This window comes from Puma concolor, chromosome B1 (assembly GCF_028749965.1).
Source record: "Puma concolor isolate L17-30 chromosome B1, mPumCon1.1.hap2, whole genome shotgun sequence".
In the NCBI taxonomy this organism is placed as follows: Eukaryota; Metazoa; Chordata; class Mammalia; order Carnivora; family Felidae; genus Puma; species Puma concolor.
This window is the reverse complement of record NC_141670.1, coordinates 189,372,615-189,394,088: the sequence shown is the minus strand read 5'-3', so window position 1 is coordinate 189,394,088 and position 21,474 is coordinate 189,372,615. Positions and strand designations below refer to the sequence as shown.

The window sequence follows — 21,474 nt, the reverse complement described above, 5'->3', positions numbered from 1 at the left end:
GAGTAAATGATTCTAGGCTATGTTTGTGCCGAGCCTATGCATCTAGAAGTGTAGACGTAGCCAGGACATGAGACCTTGCCCAATTGGCTAAGCCACAGACCTGATACCACCCTTGGGCCATGCTGCATGATGAGGGATTTATCTAGTCTTATTGGACAATCTTTCCAATAACTGTCTCATTGCAGCCATAGTAGCTTCTACACATCTGCGACCTGACCATTTGCTTTTGGGTGATGGGATGTGATGGTGACTGTTTTAATAAAGGCTCCAGACATTAATTCCCTGAACTCAACAGATTTAAAGGCAAGCCCACAGACCAAAGTAGAATGTATAGTAACTTATGAGTTGCAAATAACTGGCAGAGTTCACAATGTCTGCAGCAGATATTTAAGCAAATTAGAAGAGTATTGAGACTTTTCATCAAGTCTTAGAATGGTACTGGTAAATTGATCTAAATTCTTGACCAATGTCTCATTTCCCAGGGAGTGGTCAGTTTATTTGACAGGAAAATGCCAGATATATTTTAGTTTTTCGTTGTGCTTTCTGTCACCATTATCAGAATCGATTTCAAGCCATAGTTAAAAGCTAAGCCAACACTTTATGTAGTTTGCCCAAGATAATAAGATGTCTGCTTTCTGTAATGTTGATTCTTGAACATATTGAAAATTGATTCACAGTGCCTTCTATCACCAAGCTTTATTTTTATTCATACTAACATGCGGTGCTTTGGAAGGTAACAAGCAGATGACCGGCAATTTTCAGAAAGCATGCTTTATTAAATGATATAACATGTACCAAGCACTCAACGGAGAGCCTGACACATGGTAGAATTGAATTAAATAGCAGTTACAACTACTTTTTCAAAAAAGTAATTAACCCTAACCTACTTCCTCTGAAATACAAGAGGACAACTCAACAAGCAGGCAGAGTATAAATAAGCACATTTAAAGAAGAATTTCACCACTGACCTGCCCACATGAAAATTACAGAAAGTGGAAGAGGGGTCCTGCAAAGACTGAGGCCTAACAGCATTGCGAGACTCCTTTTTCATTTTTTGCAGAGCCCACCTTCCCAAGCCTACAGAGGTTAAAAACAAATGCCAGTTCCTTGATTGCTTGGCCTCCTTGCTGCTAGGGGATTAGCCTGTGTTCCCCTCCTGACCGATGGGACCCGAGACCAAACCTGATAAGGATATTTGTCAAAAATTTCCACCCTGAGGGAAGAGAAAGAGGAAGAAGAAACATACCTTTCTCCATTTTTATTACTTTACATATTATTTGTGTGAGGCTATGATGTTGGTGCTATGGCAGCCTTTTTTAGATCATGAGGATAGGGCCAAGGGCATCACAGAGAAACTGAAATGAAGCCCTGATATTGTTGAACCACCAAATGAATCCTGGAACTATCCAGAGTCCTTTTTATGTGAGGCCAAAAAAAAAAAAAAACCCAAAAAAACAAAAAACAAAAAACATAACCCTTTATTTCAAAGCCTCTTAGTTTCTATTTTTTTCTGTTTCTTGAAACCAAAAGTATCCTATCTGACATAATTTTATAACAGCTACACTTTCCTTTTAGAATGTAAGCTCCGTAAAGACAGGGTCAAATTCTAGTTTGTTCCAAATACAGTGACTTCAACACAATGGAAGTTTATTTTTCTCTTACACAAAGTCTGAGCTGTCATGATAACTATGCGACGTTGTCATGCGACTAGGCTCCTTTGATCTTGCTGCTCTGCCATTCCTGGGGTGTTACTCTCATCCATAAAGTCAAAGATGACTCCTCACCATGTCTGCCAGCCAGCAGGAAGGGGGAAGGGAAGAGGAGTCGATTATGTGAAAGAGAAAGTAGATACTGGGGAGCAAGTAAGTTTCTTTCACAGCGTCATTGATGACAAAAATAGGTGTGAATAGATTTGAAAACCTATATATTTAAAAAGTGGTACTTAGTTTATGCCAGTCACAATGCTAATCTCTTCCACAGAATTATCTCATTGACTCTTCACATTTAACTTTCAATACCGGGGCGCCTGGGCGGCTCAGTCGGATAGGTGTCTTAGTTTCAGCTCAGGTCATGATCTCACAGTGCGTGGGTTTGAACCCTGTGTCGGGCTCTGTGCTGATGGTGTGGAGCCTGCCTGGGATTCTCTCTCTCACACTCTCTCTCTGCCCCTTCTCTGTTCTCTCTCTCTAAAAATAAATTTAAAGAAACTTAAAAAATATGTTCTTTAAGCTTTCAACATAAACAGCATTCTTTTTTTAAATAGTTTTTCTTTTTTGAGAGAGAGAGAGAAAGATAGCATGAGTCGGGGAGAGGGACACAGGGAGAGACAGAGAGTCTTAAGCAGGCTCCATGCCTAGTGCAGAGCCTGACCCAGGGCTCAATCCCATGACCCTTGAGCCAAAACTGACTGACTGAGCCACCCAGGCTCCCCGTAGACAGCATTCGCATCCCCACTTTGCAGATGTGGACAATGAAACTCAAAAGACTTTGAACGAGTTACCCAAGGTTGTACACTGAATAAGTTATGGCACTTTGTGTTGAAATCAAAGTCCATGCCCCTGATGTTTTAACCTTGAAGATCTATCTGGCTCACTACCACCTGTCCCTGCCCCAACTGCCTCACCCTAATCTTCCATTGTGTATTATGTTTACTTCCTCTTCAAAGTTTGCTTATGAAATCCAAGGGTTTACTTTTTTTCCCCCTTTTTACTGGTTACCTCTCTCATTCCAGTATTCTCCTTCTCCAGAGTATTATTCTCTGTTCTGCATCTTTATAGCACCAACCTCCAATGGTACACATCTCTTTCTCTTCTTTGTTATCTCCCTGTGCCAATTTTTAAGGAATTGTCTCTCCAGTCCATTCTTTGTGATGCTGACACTGGGGCTTGGCAACCACCATGCTGCTCCCCATTAAGTCCTGCCTGATAGAGGGGGCACTTTGAGGGAGTCTATGAGCAAGGCTGGAGGGGAGAAGATACCTGCTACTTCCCGTTTATTTCCTGTTAGTTTTATTCAACTTCCCGCTCCTGTATCATCCAGGGGGCTACTTCACCAGGCAGCAGCTGAATGCATGAGGAAGTTTTTCCAACACTTACAGGATCAAGCCCTTCACAGACCCTCAGAGATACCAGCTCTAACCCAACAGTGCTCCCTCTCCAAAGGTCTAAGTTTCCGCCTCTCCAAGTCTTTGTTCTGTTTTAATGGCACTAATCTTTTCCCTGAGTTTTCCCGGCCCTGGGGGAGAGTCCCTTGGTGCAGCTTCTACTTTCACACTACTTTACAGTTGTTAAAGTGATGCCACGTCCATTTTGGTTTAACTTTTTTCCTTCTCAATTATGCATTGGCTTAGTTTCATTTCCCTGGGTAGATCTGTGCTTGCATTTTCAGAGAGAGCAGGAAAACTCCTAGACAATCTTTGACTGAGGGCAGAACCCTATTTCCATTTCTCTGTCTACACTGCACGAAGGTGGGCGCAGTCTGGGACACAGTGGGAAACTGATAAACATATGGAGAGGAGTGATTTCACTCGTGTACGTTCCTCATTGCCCAGAAGCTGATGGAGTTTGTCTTTGACTGAATGGCTCTCATGCTTGTGCTCTGGTAAGCAGAAGCACTTCAAACCTGAAAACACTTTTTGTTCGCAAGCGATTCTGCCCACTTAACAGAAAGGAAAACTGAGGCAGAGCAAGGAAGTTGGCCAAGCTTTCAAATTAGACTGCGGCAGAGACAAGAAAGAATCTGATTCTTGGACCGGTTTCTCCTCAATCCCCTAGATCAGGCAGGACAAAAGTGACCTTTGTGAGCAAGGTTGTTCCTTCTCTCTGACCTTTCTCATTGGTAAGCACAATCCTCCGTTTTCCTGCCCTGCCTGTCTGGCACTTTCCACAGGCATAAAATTCACTTTAGAGAAGGAAAATAAAAGTAAGATCAAAGGCTTGTATAATTTCACTTCTCGGGGGGAAAAAAACCTCTTCTCTAGCAGCCTACTTCCCAGGAGTTATCCAAACCACCCTGTCTCTGCTGTCCACAGTGGGGTGAAACAGCTGAGAGGACTTGGCATTTCTTTCTGCAGTCATTAATGATACCAGGGGTGGCGTAGGCAGCCAAGATAAATAACCACTGGGAGGCACTGAGAGAGAAGAGCGAGTCATGGGAGTCCCCCCAGGACGATGGGGTCTGCTCATCTAAATCCTTGCAAGTTGTTCAGAATTGGAGCCCTATATTTATTTGTTTTCAAGTACTTGTTTGGATGTTCATAGCCATCCAAGGCTATGTCTGAGCCTTACACCAGGTGACGTCTCCTGGTTGGTGTCCAGCACTGTGGATACTGTGGCTTAGTAATTGACCGATGGCACCTCCAAGCCTAGTCTTTTTTTAATTTTTATTTTACTTTTTGACAATAGCAGATCTTGCCTCAGGAGGGGCTGGCTGATATGATAAGTTGCTTTGAAGATGGAGCGATATTTAATATTTTGAGTGACTGCTTCTTGTTGAAATGATTGGGTTCTTCAAGGACATGCTATACATGTTTAAAATGGGATGTCTGGGGCTGCCACAGCATAATCGACTGTGAAATAAGCCCGTTGGAAAGGACAATTACTCCTGGAGCCTCAAATGCTAGTCAAGTCTCCCGTGGCAGTAAGAGGGAGGGTCCCGTTTGGTTCTAGTCAGAAGTGAAACTGACTGTCGCTTTACCACTTTAGCACGGGCTGGTGCCTGTAGTATAAATTCACCACCCAGGATTAGAGACGCACAGGTACAGCCCCGACAATCAACCGTCAATGGCTTGGAGTCTGCATGGCTGTAGTGAGCAATCCGTCCATCCATCCTAACGTTAATTAGTATCCAAAACCAGTTATCAAGAACCTACTATGTGCCACGTATACACAGAGGTACTAGGAACAAAGAGATGCACAGTATGCTTTTTAAGCACGGTGGTCCAGTGGAAAAAGGAGAAAGAACACACTAACATGTATTGAAACTAATTCTGTGTGCCAGAAATTACATATCTTATTAATCCCCTCAACCATCTTATAAAATCGTTGTCACGTCCATTTTACAGAAGATGAAACTGAGATTTGGAGCAGTGAAATAACTAGCCCAAGACCGCAGAGCTGGGGAGGAGCAGCATTGAGATTCAGGGCAGGTTGAATGCACATGTCCTTGCCCCCCTAAGACGCATACTGGGGAGGAGCTCAGTTAGGATGTAGCTGTGAAGTGATGGAGACTTGCTTCACTCACTGTCACAAATCTTGAAAGCCTCACTGCTAATGCAGCCATTTTTATTTCTTTCTATTAAGGGAGACATTTTTTTCTTTTCCTAAACTAATCAGGGATTCTAAAAGCTGTTCAGGAGGTTTTAGTGAAAGGTACATACTGAAGTCACATCAAATTAGACACACAATTACAATGACAGTTCGCCAATACCCAAACCTGAGGCACCATATTGAACAAACCCCATAGAAATTTACGCCAATGCTTGACCTAAAACTGCAGCTGATATTTGAAATGCCGAATGAATTCAAGAAATCCCGTGGATGGCTCCAGGATTCCGCAAGCCACAGTGTAAGATGACAACTGTAGGCTGTCCTTCTGAGCTGAGGGACGCTTTTTCCTTATCAGTATTTCATTGTTCCCTACTGACAAATGCCCTTATCAGTCATAAAGCAGTTTTCTTAAAACACACACACACACACACACACACACACACACACACACACACACATACCACACTCCAAAGCAGGAAAGATATATTTTTAAAAAAGATTTTTTTGTCATCAGTAAAATCTCTGATTAATATTTAGTTCATGTTATAAAATAAGTCTTTTCATTTGTTTATATTAGTTTCTCTGTTTTCAGATTCTGTTTCACTCATCCCGCATTTGACCACCAGGTGAAATTTCTCAAACCATCCCTTTTATCATCTGCACTGTAATACTGTACTTTAAATCCCTTAGACCACTAACTTCCTTCTGGTTAGAGGGGTTAAAAAGCTGAAAACTCCATTAAAACCCCATTTTCTGGAGTTCTTTGTGGATAGGGCTCTGGATTGGAGTTAGATCGAGTGACTTTGTGCAGTCTTCCTGCCCTTCTTGGACAAGGGCATGGATAAGTTGGTATTTCTGCAGCCATGTTCCGCCATCAGCTTCCTGAGCACCTGGAGGCAATCATGGCAGAGCTGCAGAAGCAGTAGGAGCTTTCTGACCCTGGCATAGCTCCAGTGTTCTCAGCTACAGTAACTCTCATGGTGGCTCACTGTAGATTGATCCAAAGAGATGTTCCTGGAGGCCCAGCCTAAGCCCACATATCCAGCAGCTCCAGGATTCCTGTTAGCTTTCAATTCCCTATGTTAAATCCCTTCCCGACTGAAACACCTAGGGTGGCTTCTGTTTCTATTTTGCACGCCAACTGATATTGAAGTCTGGAAAGTCAGGGCAGCATCATGTGCTTGGGACCACTGTTTGGCTCCAGCTAATTTTTTGGTCTCAACCTCAGACATGCCATTTCTGAATTTTCACTTAATTATTTGCCACCTCCATGCATTTGCTCATTCCATTTTCTCTGCTTAGAATGTTCTTTTTTTATTTTTCCTTCAAGCTCAGTTCAGATGTCATCGTCCCCATAGAATTTCCTCTTACAGATTTCCGAGAAGGTGAGATATTTGTATGTGAGGTGCATTCATTCTTTGGGTTTTGATGACACAGTGGCCTGGGGATATGGAGATGAAAGTCTGCCTCTACTCTTAGGGGGTTTTTGGTCTAGTGTGGGAGACAGGTAAGCAAATATATAAACACAGAGACATATCTTACACTAACACATTGATATATCCCTCAGAGGTTGATAACAACGTTGATGCTAATATGGTTTGAGATGACATACCTGGGTGAAATTAGATACAGTGAAACTTACAGGGCAGCACTTGATGCTGTTAAGGAAACACCGTCAGTTCCACTTTATGGATTCAAAGTCCACATTTCATTTCACTAGCACTAGGATAATGATTTGCCTACTGCTTTGATCCCTGAAAGCCACTATGATTTCTTGGTGGAAAGAGAATATTCTGTTTCTTTCCTTTCTACATAAAGTTCGACATTCCTTGAATTAATTTCTTTCAGAAGACATCCCATAAAGCTCCATTTGAAATTTCTTTAACTCCTCGTGAATTCTAGATTAGAGTCCCTCCCCAGCTAAGAAAGAAAGAAGTGCTAATAAGTTGGGATTATTTCTCACTATCTCTGTTTAGCGCAGGTAAGTGTATATTCACAAAAGATTTAAATGGAAGTTTTATTAAAGCAAAAACAAAAAGGAAACCAACAAAGGAAGAATTTTTTTTAGAAAAAAATTCTCCAACGTGTCCACCTGGGAACATGGCCATCTGCCAGATGGAGCCACTGTCAAACACACATAACAATTCAGAGTGGCTTGAAGTCTGATTTCTTTAGGGTTTCCACCTGTGCTCAATTACTGAGCTGCAGAACTTGAAACCTGCTTTCCTTGAGTTTTCTTTTCTTTTTGGGTAACCTACTCTGTCTGACCAATGCAACGTATGTGGCAACTGTCCCCAGTGTCCCTAGTTGTACCAGCTTAACTCTTCCTTTCCTTCTCACTATCATGGCTTATTCTCTGGGTCCCTCTTTTCCTTCCTTCTTCCAACCTGACAACCCTCTTTGGGGCCACCAGATGGCTCCAGCTTGATTTTTAGTTTTAACATCAAATGGGTCCCATTTTATCCTATCTACCAGTGGCTCTAATCCCTGGATTCTTGATTTAGCCTTTTTTGCCAAGACATCTCCTCAAACTCAAAACTGATCTTTGCTCTCCTGTTTAGGAAGACACTAGGACAGTCCAAATCTGAGTTTTTCCTTTTTTTGTGTGTCCTTCAGGGAGGTGTGTTGAAGTCCTAATCCCTGATACTGGCACCCTTTTTTTAGGAATAGGGTCTCTGCAGATGTAATCAAGTTAAGATGAAGTCATACTCAATCAGGGTGGACCATAATCTAATATGATTTGGTGTCCTTATGAAAAGAGAACACAGAAACATCAAGAGGAGACTGCCATGCGCAGACAGAGACATACTGACACAGAGAGAAGGAGGCCACATAGAGTTGGAGGCAAAGATTGGACTACCATTGCTGTAAATTGAGGAACAGCTGGGGCTACCAGAAGGTTGAAGAAGCAAGAAAGGCCTCTTCCCTAGGGTCTTTAGAGAGAGAATGGTCTTGCCAACACCTTGATTTTGGACTTCCAGCCCCTGGAATTGTGAGAGAATAAATTTCTGTGGTCTTAAACCACCCAGTTTGTGGTAATTTGTTACAGCAGCCACAGGAAACTAATGTAGAAACTCAAAAAAGATGTGGCCCAGTTGGCCCTGTGGTTGGGCATTAAACATCAAGAAAAGCAGAAACCATCTGTTCCGGCTCTCTGTTTGGAAATACTTTCTTATATTTCAATACCACACTAAAGTTCACAGAACAGTTTCTACATATACCATCCCTACAATTCTATGAGTTTGATATGAGCCCCTGCATTTTACAGATGAGGTAAATGAGTTTGGATATTGAGTGGTTTGATCAAAGTGATAGAGCTAGTCAATGAGGGAGTCCAGCTCATTCTAGATTCTTTTGACTAAGAGCCAAGGCACCTTCTGCTACCCTGTCCTGATTACATGGTGTAGTGAAAGAAGTCCCTTGAATATATCTCATTTTAGTCCTCACTATTGCCTGTGTATATGCTGCTGGACAGGTGAACTGAGGACTGAAAGAACTTGAACTTAATCAGACCCATGTAAACATGTGCCAGGCTGACATTGCTCAAATAGAACATGGCTTAAATCCTGTCCACCACTCTCCATCTCTACTGCTATCGCCCTAGTCCAAGTCCCCATCATCTCTCAACTAGGCTACAGCACTGGCCTCATGTTGGTCTGCTCCTGTTCTTGCCCATGACACTGCTTTCAAAGCCCCCAGAATGAACATTTAAACTCGTAAATCACATAGCACTAGTTCCTCACAGACCCTTCCATTGTGCATGAAAACATACTTACTTGAAATACAAGGTCTTACCAAGTCCTGATTCATCTCATGTCTCTCTTATCCCTTGTTCACTATTTTCCAGCATCCGTGGGCCTCTTCTTTCCCTTGAACATGTCAAGACCATTCCTGTGACCAGCCTTTGCACCAGGTCTTTCCTACACCAATCAAGTTGCAACCCAGATATTTCCACTTCAGAGAGGCCTTCCCCAAATACCCTGCCTAAAGTAGTAGTCCCCACTCCCGTCTCTCTCTACCCCCATCTACCTCATTTTATTTTCATCATAGCAATTCTTACTATTTCATGTGATCTCGCTTACTAACTCATTTCTGTGTCATCTGTCTCCCTTATGAGTATCTAACATCCGTGATTGCCAAAACCATGTCTATCTTTGCTATGCTGTTTCTACATATTTCCAGAGCATGAAGGAGTGCTGGGTAGGTAGTAAATGCCCAGTAAAGTGAATGAACATCAACTATAATTAGCATTAATACCCATGTTTTACAGAACTTTCTACGCATCAGGTACTGAGGTGAACTTTACATGAATGATCACATTCATGCAACCTAATGAGTTAGAAATGATTCTTAACTCCCAGGTTAGAGATGAGACACGGAGGTTGTGAGCTGTTAAAGGCTATGCTGAAGGTCACACAGCTTGTGAGTGTCAAAGGCAGGACTGGAACCCAGGGGTGTGGATGATAAGTTTATTCTCTTATACGAGTGCTCTGCTCAGACCGTGTACAAACTCGAGTTGCTTCTCTCATGGCAGACAATAACCATTTCAGAGAGCAAATGCCAGGTATTGAGGCAATGATTTTCTTCTTTTTTATTGGAGTTGACCAGTCCAGTACTCAGATCCAGGGCCACAGTTCACAGATCCAGAGTCAGGGAAATGGCTCTATTCTTGGCAGTCCCACAGCCTTTAGGGCACCACTCTGACATCATTTATTTCAGTGCTTTATGGATTGGGGAGACACGATCCAGACAAATCAATGGATCTCCTGACAGTGGAGGATTCTTAGAAAGAAAGAGGGTCATGGTAGAGCACCGTTTGATGTGTCCCTCCTCCTCATATGCCTCCCATTAATTTCCACTCCTGCGTTAGCAGAGCTGGCTGGGACACAGGCTCCATTTAGAAAAACGATGAAACACAAACGTTTATTGAGTCTGTGCTTCGAATCAACAGGGTTTTCCTCAGATTGAGTTGCCGCCAATTACCCTCCATGCAATTATGGCGATCCCAGAAGCAAGCAGATGGGGAAGAGTTTTGTTTTCAAATGGAGGAGAAACCAATATGTAGGAAGAAAAGGCAGCTTGTTCATTTGAACAGACTCCAGGTGGCTGGTCGCCAAAAGGCAAAGAGCTGGGGAGCCAGGTCTGGCCCTGGATCAGTCTGGCTGCCCACAGACCAGAGGAACCACTGAGACGACAGGGCTCTGCCTCCCCTCATCATGCTTGTCTGCCGTCGGCCAGCTTGGCTGGGAGAGTGGAGGCCAAGGGAGAGACAGCCCACAGAAGCCCGTGCAGGTCAGACTCCCGACCTTGACGCCTTTGGAACATCAAGTCCTGCTATTTTGTTGTTGTTCAACAGTGACATGTTGGTTTGTTTTGTCAGGGAAAAAAAAAAATTAAGGAAAGATGTGCAAGAACTCAAGCCATATGGCAAACCTCCTTGGATGGCTTTGATCATTTGGAGTTTCACACACCCTAAAAGAGATTTCCCTTTTCTTAAGGATTAGATTGTCCTAAGCTTCTTGCTGGACGCTGCTTCTTGAGGTTACTGTTCACAAGAGAACTGAGGATGCCATTGAGTGATTGCCATCATTATTTCTGTCTGTAATTTTATTTATAATTACATAGTCACATAGGACTCCCTCAAAAATAGTCAATATTTGCCAGTTCCAGAACCATCAGTACTTAGAGGGAATTTCTTCCCTCTTTGACATGAAGGGACCATTATCAAATCCAAGGCACAGGACACGGAGTGTGGGAAAGATTTCCTCACTAAATTAATTGAGATAAGAAAGGTATAATTAATGAGGAAAATTTCCATGCAAAAATCAGCCTGATCCATAATCGAAAGGAAGGTGGCTTGAATGTTAGTTTTCACTCACATAGCAAATAATGACTTGCAAATCTCTTTCCAAAAAGTAGTGCTTTTCCCTAAAAAAATAAATGAAGAAAAGTATATCTCACCTCAGTTTTACTTCCTGCTCAGCCACCTACAGCTGTGTAACTTTAGTCACATTCCCTAAACTGTCTGAGACTTGGTTTCTTCCTCTAGCTTGAAGCAGCACTCCCAAATTCTGGGATGAGTTTTACTAATGGATCCAGAAACATGCATTTTTGGTTAGAGGAAAAAAAAATACTCTGACACATTTTGGGCTTTTGAAGGGGCTGATTCCCTCTGTAACTACCTAAATGAGATTGCCAGAGAGCATGTTGATGATTTCACAAATGATCACAACAATTGCATGTCTCTTACCTGAATGAATATTGGAGGGCTATACTGGGATATGCAAAACAGAATCTGGCCATACAGCAAGATGTACGAGAGGGATGGTGCCTGTTTTGATGGTAAGGGGAAAAAAGCCCAGGACACGTCTCGGAGGCAGGAAGCAATTTTGGAAGTGCTGCAAAAGACAATGATATTGTTCTTGGTTTAATAGGTGATCTACCCCATGAAATAAAGCTGCAGGGCCACGTTTGTCTTGGTTAATAATGTCAGCGGAATGAGGAAGTTTAGCTGTAATAACAGTAATAACTGTGTCGATGTAACTGCTGGGGCTGAATTTCCATCTGCAGCCTCATAATATATGACCTTTGTTATGTCTCTACCTGTTGATTTTTTAAAGGCAAAATTGGCTTGTCTGTTCTGCTCAGGGGATGGAGGCTGGAATAGTCCATTTTTCCCCAGATAAATCAAGGTTTTGTGGATGGTGATTTAATCTCACAAGTGCCCTTTTGGACTTGATTAAAATTGCACAGAAAGGAAGTCAGGCTTTAACAGATACATTGTTACTTTGATACTGAATAGATAGGCTTAAAGCTGGACATTTTTATTTACTTCTTGTCTTTCATCACCTTTTTTTTCCCCCATATAAAAATACGGACTCCTGTGCTTTCTTTCTTTGCTATTCCTCCTGACCTCCCTTGATAGAGTTAACTGTTGCCTACTCCTGGACTATGTCTCTCTTATTACACTTCTCATACTGTTTTGAAAAGCATTTGTTAACACATATTGAGTTTATACCTGGACTGTGAGGCTTTGAACGTGGAGACTAGGTCTTGCGTATCTTTGAATCTCTAATACCGAGATGGGACCTTGGTCGATGTGCCATACTTTCCAGAAATGCAATGGAATATTCTGCTTAGTGATTCCCACCCCCTACCCCCCACCAATTTTCACACAATATGCACTCATTTTGTACTCAGTAATCTGATGCAGCAGTCAGAGGAGGTAATAAGCAGAAGAAACAGATTGAGTGAGGTGCGTTGATTGGAAGTTGGTCAAATTGCTCAAGATTGCCTAACAAATGGGTAGTGAATACAAGGTCAGAACTCCTATTTTTCTAATTACTAGCCTTGAACTTGGGTCAACCCATGTGGGATTGGTAATCCATTGGACACGTGGAATTAGATACTTTTTGCCATGATTGTAATTTGTCTACAATGCCCAGGCTCATATACAGTGTTTATTTATTTATCTTTCCACCCCATCTTCCTCTCCCTCCATTAATTTTATTTTAATTTATTTTATTAATTAATTTATTTTTACCTTCTTCCATTTTGTTCCCTCACCACTGCTTTTTAAAACTTTTTTTTAGCATTTATTCATTTTTGAGAGACAGAGAGAGACTGAGTGTGAATGGGGAGGGGCAGAGAGAGAGGGAGACACAGAATCTGAAGTAGGTTCTAGGCTCTGAGCTGTCAGATCAGAGCCCCACATGAGATTCAAACCCATGAACCGTGAGATCATGACCTGAGCCGAAGTTGGACACTCAGCCACATGAGCCACCCAGGTGCCCTACCACAACCCCTGTATTTGTCCTCCTTTTTCTCTTCCTCCCATTTGAGGCCTTAAGGCTGTCTGTGACACATATTGAAGCTGATTGCTTGGCTTAAAGAATGCCAAGAATTTCATATAGACTTGTCCTTCTCAAAGTTGGGGTCTTAGGAGTGAGAATTCCCAAAGTTCCAGGGTAGGTGCATTGTACTAAACATATGAATGACAATATATAAGGAGTACAGTAAAACCTTGGATTGCAAGTAACCTGTTCTGCAAGGGTTTTGCAAGACAAGAAAACATTTCGAGTAAATTTTAACTTGATAAATGAGCGATGTCTTGCAATATGAGTAGTATGTGATGTCAGATGTCACATGATCACAACTGAGCCAATGGTTCTTCTCTCTTTCTCTTGCTGCAGGATTGTGGGTGGATCGTCAATGCAATGTCACATTTCTGCGAAATCCTCAAAATGAGGCAAAAGCAAGTATCATTGGATAGGTTCCTTGTTAAAGTTGCATGAAAAGAAAAAGATTCCATTGAGCCAATAGATGGCAATGATTCCGTTAGTGATAGTGAAAGTCGTCCTACACAGTAACCCTCCTCTCTCTTATCTCCCTCACACCAGCCACGGAGGTTTTCAAAGGTAAGTAGAGGTTAATTTGTTTATTTTTCTTTATATTTTGTATTTTCTCTATTATTTTGTATTATATTACAGTGTCATAATCATTTTTATATGAATATTTTTGGGTTGTGGAACAAATCATCTGAGTTTCCATTATTTCTTATGGGGAAATTTGCTTTGATATACAATTGCTTTGGATTACAAGCATGTTTCTGGAACAAATTATGCTCGCAAACCAAGGTTTTACTGTATATAATTAGGGAAGGGACACAGATGGTGAATTTTATGACTTCAGAGGACACTGAGCTCACTATAGGGTACATGGAGAGACGTGTGGAGAAGGGGGAACTGTGGTTGGACATTCAAGGATCCAGCAGAGCTCTGGGGTCAGGTGGCTTGGGTTTGAATCTTGCCTCCAGCACTGATTGACTGAGTGAGCTTGGGCAAAGTAATTATCCTTTCTAACCCTTAGTATCTCCACGTGTAAAATGGAGATAATAACAGTAATGATCATACTATTTCATGCTGTGAGGATTAACAAAGGCAATGAAAGTAAAGTGCATAGAACAGTGCAGGCTCATGGTCCCTGTTCCATACATATTACCTATTATTCTTAAAGTGCTAATTTTATGTTATTTTTTGTTGCACTCGTAGGCAAGGTACATTGTACAGTGTAATGCAAAATTCACCTGAGTTTCTGTGGTAAAACATAAACCCTCAAAGAAGTGTTGAACTTGTGATAATAGGCCCCAGGCCCTGGACACTCAGTCCATTCTCCTTCAACCTGATGTGCACTGTCCCATGGAATGGTTTAGAAGCATAGACTGGGATAGGCCAATCATAGCTGAAGAAACACTGAAGGGGGAGCTGCAGAGTTTGCTGGCTCTGACTGGAGAGTTGACCAGATGTTTTAGAGAGAAGGCAATCCCACTGATTAATTCCTCATTGAGTACAATAGGCACCACCTCCAGTAATCCTGCTTGTGAAGACAAAATAATGAGCAGCCAAAGCCTGTTCTCACTGGCCCCCAACTCACCTCCTTTAAAGTCTCTTATACCCATAACCTCAAATGCCCAGCTCTCTTTAGTTAGTAAGGCTGACGACATCTTCTTCACCATGGTGGTAATCCATCTATGCTTGTCCATCTAGCTCAGGACCCTACCTATCCTTCCCATTCTCCACCTCTATTTCCGCCTCTATCCCCAAGAGGGGTTAGTAAATCCAGTAAATTCATTTGTGATATGTAACCAATGAATGATACGGCATGCAACAGGTGATTTCTTTAAGGGGATAGGGCTGATTCTTGTTATTTGTGGTATGTCTATAAAGTTGCTGTGAACCTTGAGTTGGAGAGCACTGAACCATTGCTCCTGGGGGAAATACAGGGTTAGGTTCTCATGAGCCTCTGGTCACATTTTTGTCAACCAATGGATCCATAACCTTGTTTTATGTGTGTTTCTGTTTAAAGACTCCTTGTTTAATATATATTGTTAGTTCATTAACACTGAACTCATCCAACTGTACTGAAACTCCTACCTGAATGACACTTACCTAACATGTCCCTTATCACTTCACAGCCTTCTTGTACTTAGAAACATTAGACACAACTTTAGTTCTGCCCTTGGGTGCCATTTTCAATAGCAAAATCCTCAACCAAAATCACAAAAATGTGAAGAGCACGGCACTAAACAGATCCTGAAGAAGACGCTTGTTTATAGGATGACAGCTAAAATAAGAAGGCAGAGTGTTGCCTTGTCAAACCTCAGCTGGGAGCAGTCATGTCAGGCGACTCAAATTTTTTGTCGCTCTGCGTATGTCTGCAAATGGCCACAGAACCTATGTCTATATCTATATCTATGTCTATATCTATATCTATATCTATATCTATATCTATATCTATCTATATCTATATCTATATCTATATCTATATCATCTATCAATCTATAAGTATTGATTTTAGCCAATAATTTTTAGCTAGTGGGAAAATTTGCAAATACAGAGTCTGTAAATAATACGGATTGAATCTATATGTATTATATATATGTTGCATCTTATATATATTATATACATATTGCATCTTATACATATAATATATATACATATATACGTATATACATATATACGTATATATATACATATACATACGTATATATGTGTATATATATATATATACATATATATATATATATGTATATATATATATATACACACACACATGCATACATCTTCCCAGAGTTCAGGCTACAAAGGAGAATCTCCTCTGGGATGTCAGGCCTGAACACCCTTTGAGGGCTCAGTGGCATCATACTGTCAAGTGCACGGTGGTCTGCAGTTTCCATTGTACACATTGCTTTCCAGTTAAGAGTCCGGGGTTTGAGGTCAGTCACACAAGCCTCCTCATGTTTAGCTGTGCGATCTCAGGCAACTCAGCATCTTCAAATCATGGTTTATCTATGAGATACAAATTATTAGGAACATATATTAATATTTACATTTATCCCTCAGAAAGTTTTGGCTAAGACTAAAGAATATATGCAAAAGACTACCAGACAATCATAACTGGATGTACTGGAGGCATTTGATAAATTTACCAATTATATTTTGCCCCACTGTTTGTCTTCTGTTTTCTCCAACAGCTAGCTAACCCGACCTGTCCTTCAAAGTCCAACTGAAGTTTCTCTTCCAGTTTCATTCCAGAGTCCCTCTGGAGGACTTGATGTCCTCTGAAATCATGGCACTGACTGCCCATTCGCCTTGCTAATCCTATCCTGCCTTTTCACTTGCATTTTTGTCTGTTTTTGTCTTGTTTTCTCCATTACACATACATAAAAAACATTTGAATATCTATGATGCACAGCACTCCATGCAATGCTCTGTGGGTCCTTGACCTCGGAGTTCAACATCTTGGAATCATTTCTGATTACTTAGTGCTTTCTCATGGTGCTTCTATGACTCTGTCTCATTGATTTGTCCACATGTAGGTCTCTTTGCAAAAGGGGCAGGGCCAAGTCCAATACGTCCATTTCATAGTTGAGTAGGCTGACCATCTAAGAAGTTGTTCTTAAGTAAGTTGTTGTAAGTCCTCTGATAACCTATTACTTGCAGGGAGACATTCGTTGGTGCCCTGATGTTTGTGTGAATTCTTTTCATCAGCAAACTCCCACTTTTCCTGTGAAAGGCCTTGAAAAGTTCTCTCTTCCAGGTTAGCCATCAGTTGATATGTTGGTTCAGGTTTATCATCACCACCCTGATATGGCAGTGAACACTCCAGCAGGGGAGTCTGCCAAAGATTCCAGCCAAAATCTGGCAGTAACTATTTGAAATTCCTATTCTGATGCTGATTTTAGCCATAAAAACAATTCGAACATCACGGACCATTGCGCAGAAAGAAAGAAGGAGGCCAGAGACAGATAGTGGACAGCAGGAAACACAGCAGGAAACAGTTACGATGTAAAATATTTGTGTCAGATGCCTCTGGTCATTCCTTTTTGAGCTCATATTGACAGAGTTGCTCCGTCCCTGCATTCAGAGTTTTGTACTCTTCTAATATCAGGCATTTAAACCTTTGTTCCAATTTAGGTCAAAATTACTCAAGCAGAACCCTGAGTTAATGTGTAAATTTTCCCCTAGGGTATCCCTCATTTTGGAATGAAAGGCTTAGTCCCATCTTTTCAGGCATTAGTGAAAAGGCTTGGGGGTGGAGGTTAGCAAGAACTCTCCAAGTATTATTCCAAGAAAATATCATGCATATCAAGCAGAATATACTCTGCTTTGTCCTCTTTGAGTCTCGATATTTGTAATATCCTCTGTTATTCAACCATCTGTCTCTTAGTCTGTCATTTGTAAAGTGGGGGAATGGGAAAAGATTTAGTCCTCTTAGGTCTCTTTTAGTTCTCACAGGGTAGTATTCTAGGATTTCTCTTTCCTTCTTATATGCTCACTATTCTTTTCAAACTCCCAACACCTTTGTGTTTCTATTTATGATTATTTTAAAATTATTACTTATAAGGGTTTGAAAAAAGAAAACATTCTTTCTCCTTGCCACTTTATTTCTCCCCCCACCCCCCCCCCCCACGTCCACTCCTTGTATCCATTATTGACCATGTCTTGAACTGTCAGTCTTAGCAACATGTACTGACACACCTTCTCCCAACATCTATGGGCAGGTAAGAAATTAGTTCATTATCTACTCACTCTGCCTTTCTCTTCCCAGTTTTTTAATTAGAAAGATATTAATCTTCAGTTTGTCTGTTGGTTATCATTGTAAATTTAAATAATATGCTTCAACTTCTATTTCTTGGTCCATCAACTCTGGTAAGACAAGGACTCTTGTTTTTATTTTGGATGCCACGGGCAGAAAATTGTCTCCACTGGACTTGTCTGGGTAAGAGACCAAGCCTAGTTTTTACGCTGTAGGATCAGCATATCCAGGAAAACTACCTGTCATCAGGTTGGCGATAAAAACTCTGGGACAAAGACACATTGGAAACCAATATCATGGAAGGTTTAGTAAAGTTAAAACTGATACACTTAGGGTAAAAAAAATCAACATGATAAACAGTAATTGGGAAAATCACTCACTTAAAAAAGAAACACTATCCAACAATTAGCCGAATTAGCACCTCTATTGATTCTTGGAAGTATTTTCTCCCATTTAACCTACTCAGATCAATTAGCTTGGCATCTGCCTCCAACTTCATATATCAATATAACTGTTTTCTCCCCAGCCTAACTGCTACTTAGGAGATAATGGGAGGGGTGGGCCATTTTACAAGACAATAACACGGTTCCTGGAGAAATAAATCTAGAGACTGAAGGAATCAGATTTATTTCCAAAGAAAGTGGTACATCCCTCCCATGGTGCCTAATACACCGGTGGTTAAACAATTAAGTTTATTTTTAGATACAAAGTTAATTACTTTGAAAAGTCAGTGATACTGCCATTGACAAATACTATCTTTAAAACCCTTAGAAATAACAAAGCAGTCACTCAGAACAGCTAAAATGGCAACATTTGACATTTGTTATTGCAGGAATTATGGTCTTCCTGCAAAGTTACCTGATCCTTCTCATCTTAATTGAACCTTAGCAGGGCAGGCTTTGGAAGTTACCTGGATGTGGAGACTGAGAACCCCATTATTTTCCTTGTTAGGCCCAGTGAATATTTCCCAAATGCCTCCGATTAGCTGTCAAGTACCTTTCTTTCAATTGTTAAATCCCTTGATTTTAAATTCTATTTAGGAGCTAGGCCGGCTCCAAATGTCAAAGAACACCATCATAATGGGCAGTGAGTTGAACTGAAATTTGGTTTGCCTTCTGCAAAATTTAGATCCCTGTTAGAAACAGAGGATCACCAACAATGGGGAGGTAATTGAACACACGCGTTATACAAAGTAAGATTTATGTGGCCATTAAAAATAATGTCTGTAGATAATATTTAATGATAATGAAAAATGCTGCTATACACAGTTAGGTATGAAAAGGCAAGAAACAAAACTACCCTAGGAATCTAATTTTATTTAAAACAGCTGCATGTGGATCACCAGAAAAAAAGACTGGAAAGAAATATGCTATGTTTATTTCAGGAAGGTGGGTTTATGGGTGTTTATTATTTTATCTCATGTTTTTACATTTTTCTGTACTTTCCAAGTATTCATTTAACACATGTATCTTTTATAATCTGAAGAAAAAAGACTATTTTTAAGTAATTAAAAGGGCTCTGAGGGTTTAAAAATTCAAGGCTTCAGTCTCTTCTGCCTCATTCTTTTTTTACCTACCAATTTCATGATGTACCATAGGCAACGAGCTGGATAATCCATATCTCTCTCTGAAGTTAGAAAATGTTGATATCTACTTTGCCCTAAAGGGACATAATGAAGGATGATAGAATGAATGGTGCCTATAAAAACATCTATCACTTTAGGGGAGTTGGGTGGCTCAGGTGTTTAAGGGTCTGACTCTTGATTTTGGCTCAAGTCATGATCTCACTGTTTGTTAGATCAAGCCCTGGGTCGTGCTCCACGCAGTGAGGATCCTCCTTGGGATTCTCTCTCCCTCTCTGCCCCTTCCCCACCTGCGCTCTCTCTCTTAAAATAAATAAATAAAAACTTTTAAAAAATCTATCACTTTTGAGAACATTTTCATATTCTTTTAATATTGTGTTTCCTAAGTGATGACAGATCAGTTAAAAGCCCAGTAGGAGACAGTGGTATGTCCACAAGGGATCATTGACTAAAGTTTCATGAAAGGGCTATTTACAAAGATGGTGACTGACTTAAGGGAAATCAACAAGGATGGTGGAACCTGGGAGCAATGAGTTGTAGGGGAGGCCTGTATGAAAGTAGCCACTGTTGGTCTTTGTTGTGACAGGCATACAATGGACTACAACAAAGCAATTAATTGTAATGAACTATCGATAGACTCAACAACATAGATAAATCTGAAAATAATTATGATGAACAAAAGAGTTTATACTCTGTGATTCTATTTCTATTAAATTCTAATCAAAGTAAAACAAATCTATAACAATGGAAATCAGATGAGGAGTTGCCTGGGGCTAGGGGCGGGACTGAATGCATGGGGGAAACTAGGTAACATTCTCTGGAATTTTCTTCTTTTTTTTTTTTTAATATATTTTTTTTCAACGTTTATTTATTTTTGGGACAGACAGAGACAGAGCATGAACGGGGGAGGGGCAGAGAGAGAGGGAGACACAGAATGGGAAACAGGCTCCAGGCTCCGAGCCATCAGCCCAGAGCCCGACGCGGGGCTCGAACTCACGGACCGCGAGATCGTGACCTGGCTGAAGTCGGACGCTCAACCGACTGCGCCACCCAGGCGCCCCTGTTCCCTCTCTTTAAAGAATAAGAAACTGAAAATCAGTGAGTCTAAGTGATTTGTATTTGTATAACGACTCACAATCAGTAAGTGGCGGGTCTTTTATTTGACCTTTTTTTTTAATATGAGCTCATATACTATGCTCCTATAAGCTATTACATACTCATTCACTCCTCTAAGTTCTCTTTTCTTTTGTTTATTTATTTATTTTGAGATAAGGAGAGAGAGAGAGAGAGAGAGAGAGAAGGGGAGGGAGAGAGAGAGAGGGAGAGAGAGAATCCCAAGTAGGCACCCAACAAGGGGCTCAGTCTCATAACCATGTGATCACTACCTGAGCCAATATCAAAAGTCGGACGCTCAACCGACTGCGCCACCCAGGCGCCCCATGGAATTTTCTTTTTTTGATTGCGGCAGTGGTTGCACGGGTGTATACATTTGTCAAAAACTCAGGAAACAGTGAAAGTAAAGGAGTTTGTATGACATACAGATGGAATCGGTAAGAAGAAAGACAGAGAGACAGAGAGACAGACAGAGAGAGACAGAGAGAGAGAGAGAGAGAGAGAGAGAGAGAGAAGCTGCTTCTAACAGTTGGTCCAGCAGGGAGGAAGCCAGGGGGATAAAATGCCAGTCATCCTCTTCTCCCACTCCCTGGTCCCTTGGTGCTGCCCCTCACAGTTACCCTACTTAGAAGCTGGAGGACAAGGGGGTCTTTTGAAGAAGACTTTAGAGACCAGCCTCCCGGGGCCCAGAGCAGAGTGAAGCATGGATGGATCTGCAGGAACACGTGGAGAATCTTCAGCACAGAATGTTTCCACGCGGTGTGAGGCCGTTTAATAAAGAACCACCGGGGAGAAAAATGTTAGGTGGGAAAGTACTTCTTGGTTAAAAGACTTACAAAGGGGGAAGTGACAATACCAGGCAAATTGCTGGAGGGATTCTGCCCATACTACACTAGATAAGTCCAGTGTGAGAGT

General features: G+C 41.3%; 1 protein-coding gene across 1 annotated transcript in view; it reads left to right on the top strand.

The window, feature by feature from the left end:
* LOC112858541 (cytosolic beta-glucosidase) overlaps positions 1–13,645 on the top strand; it is a 161,170-nt gene extending 147,525 nt beyond the window's left edge. Inside the window, exon 5 of the mRNA XM_086705327.1 lies at positions 13,460–13,645. Coding sequence (XP_086561453.1) covers positions 13,460–13,539 — 80 coding nt within the window. The 3' untranslated portion in view covers positions 13,540–13,645. The remainder of the gene's footprint in view (positions 1–13,459) is intronic.
* The last annotated feature ends 7,829 nt before the right edge of the window (positions 13,646–21,474 follow it).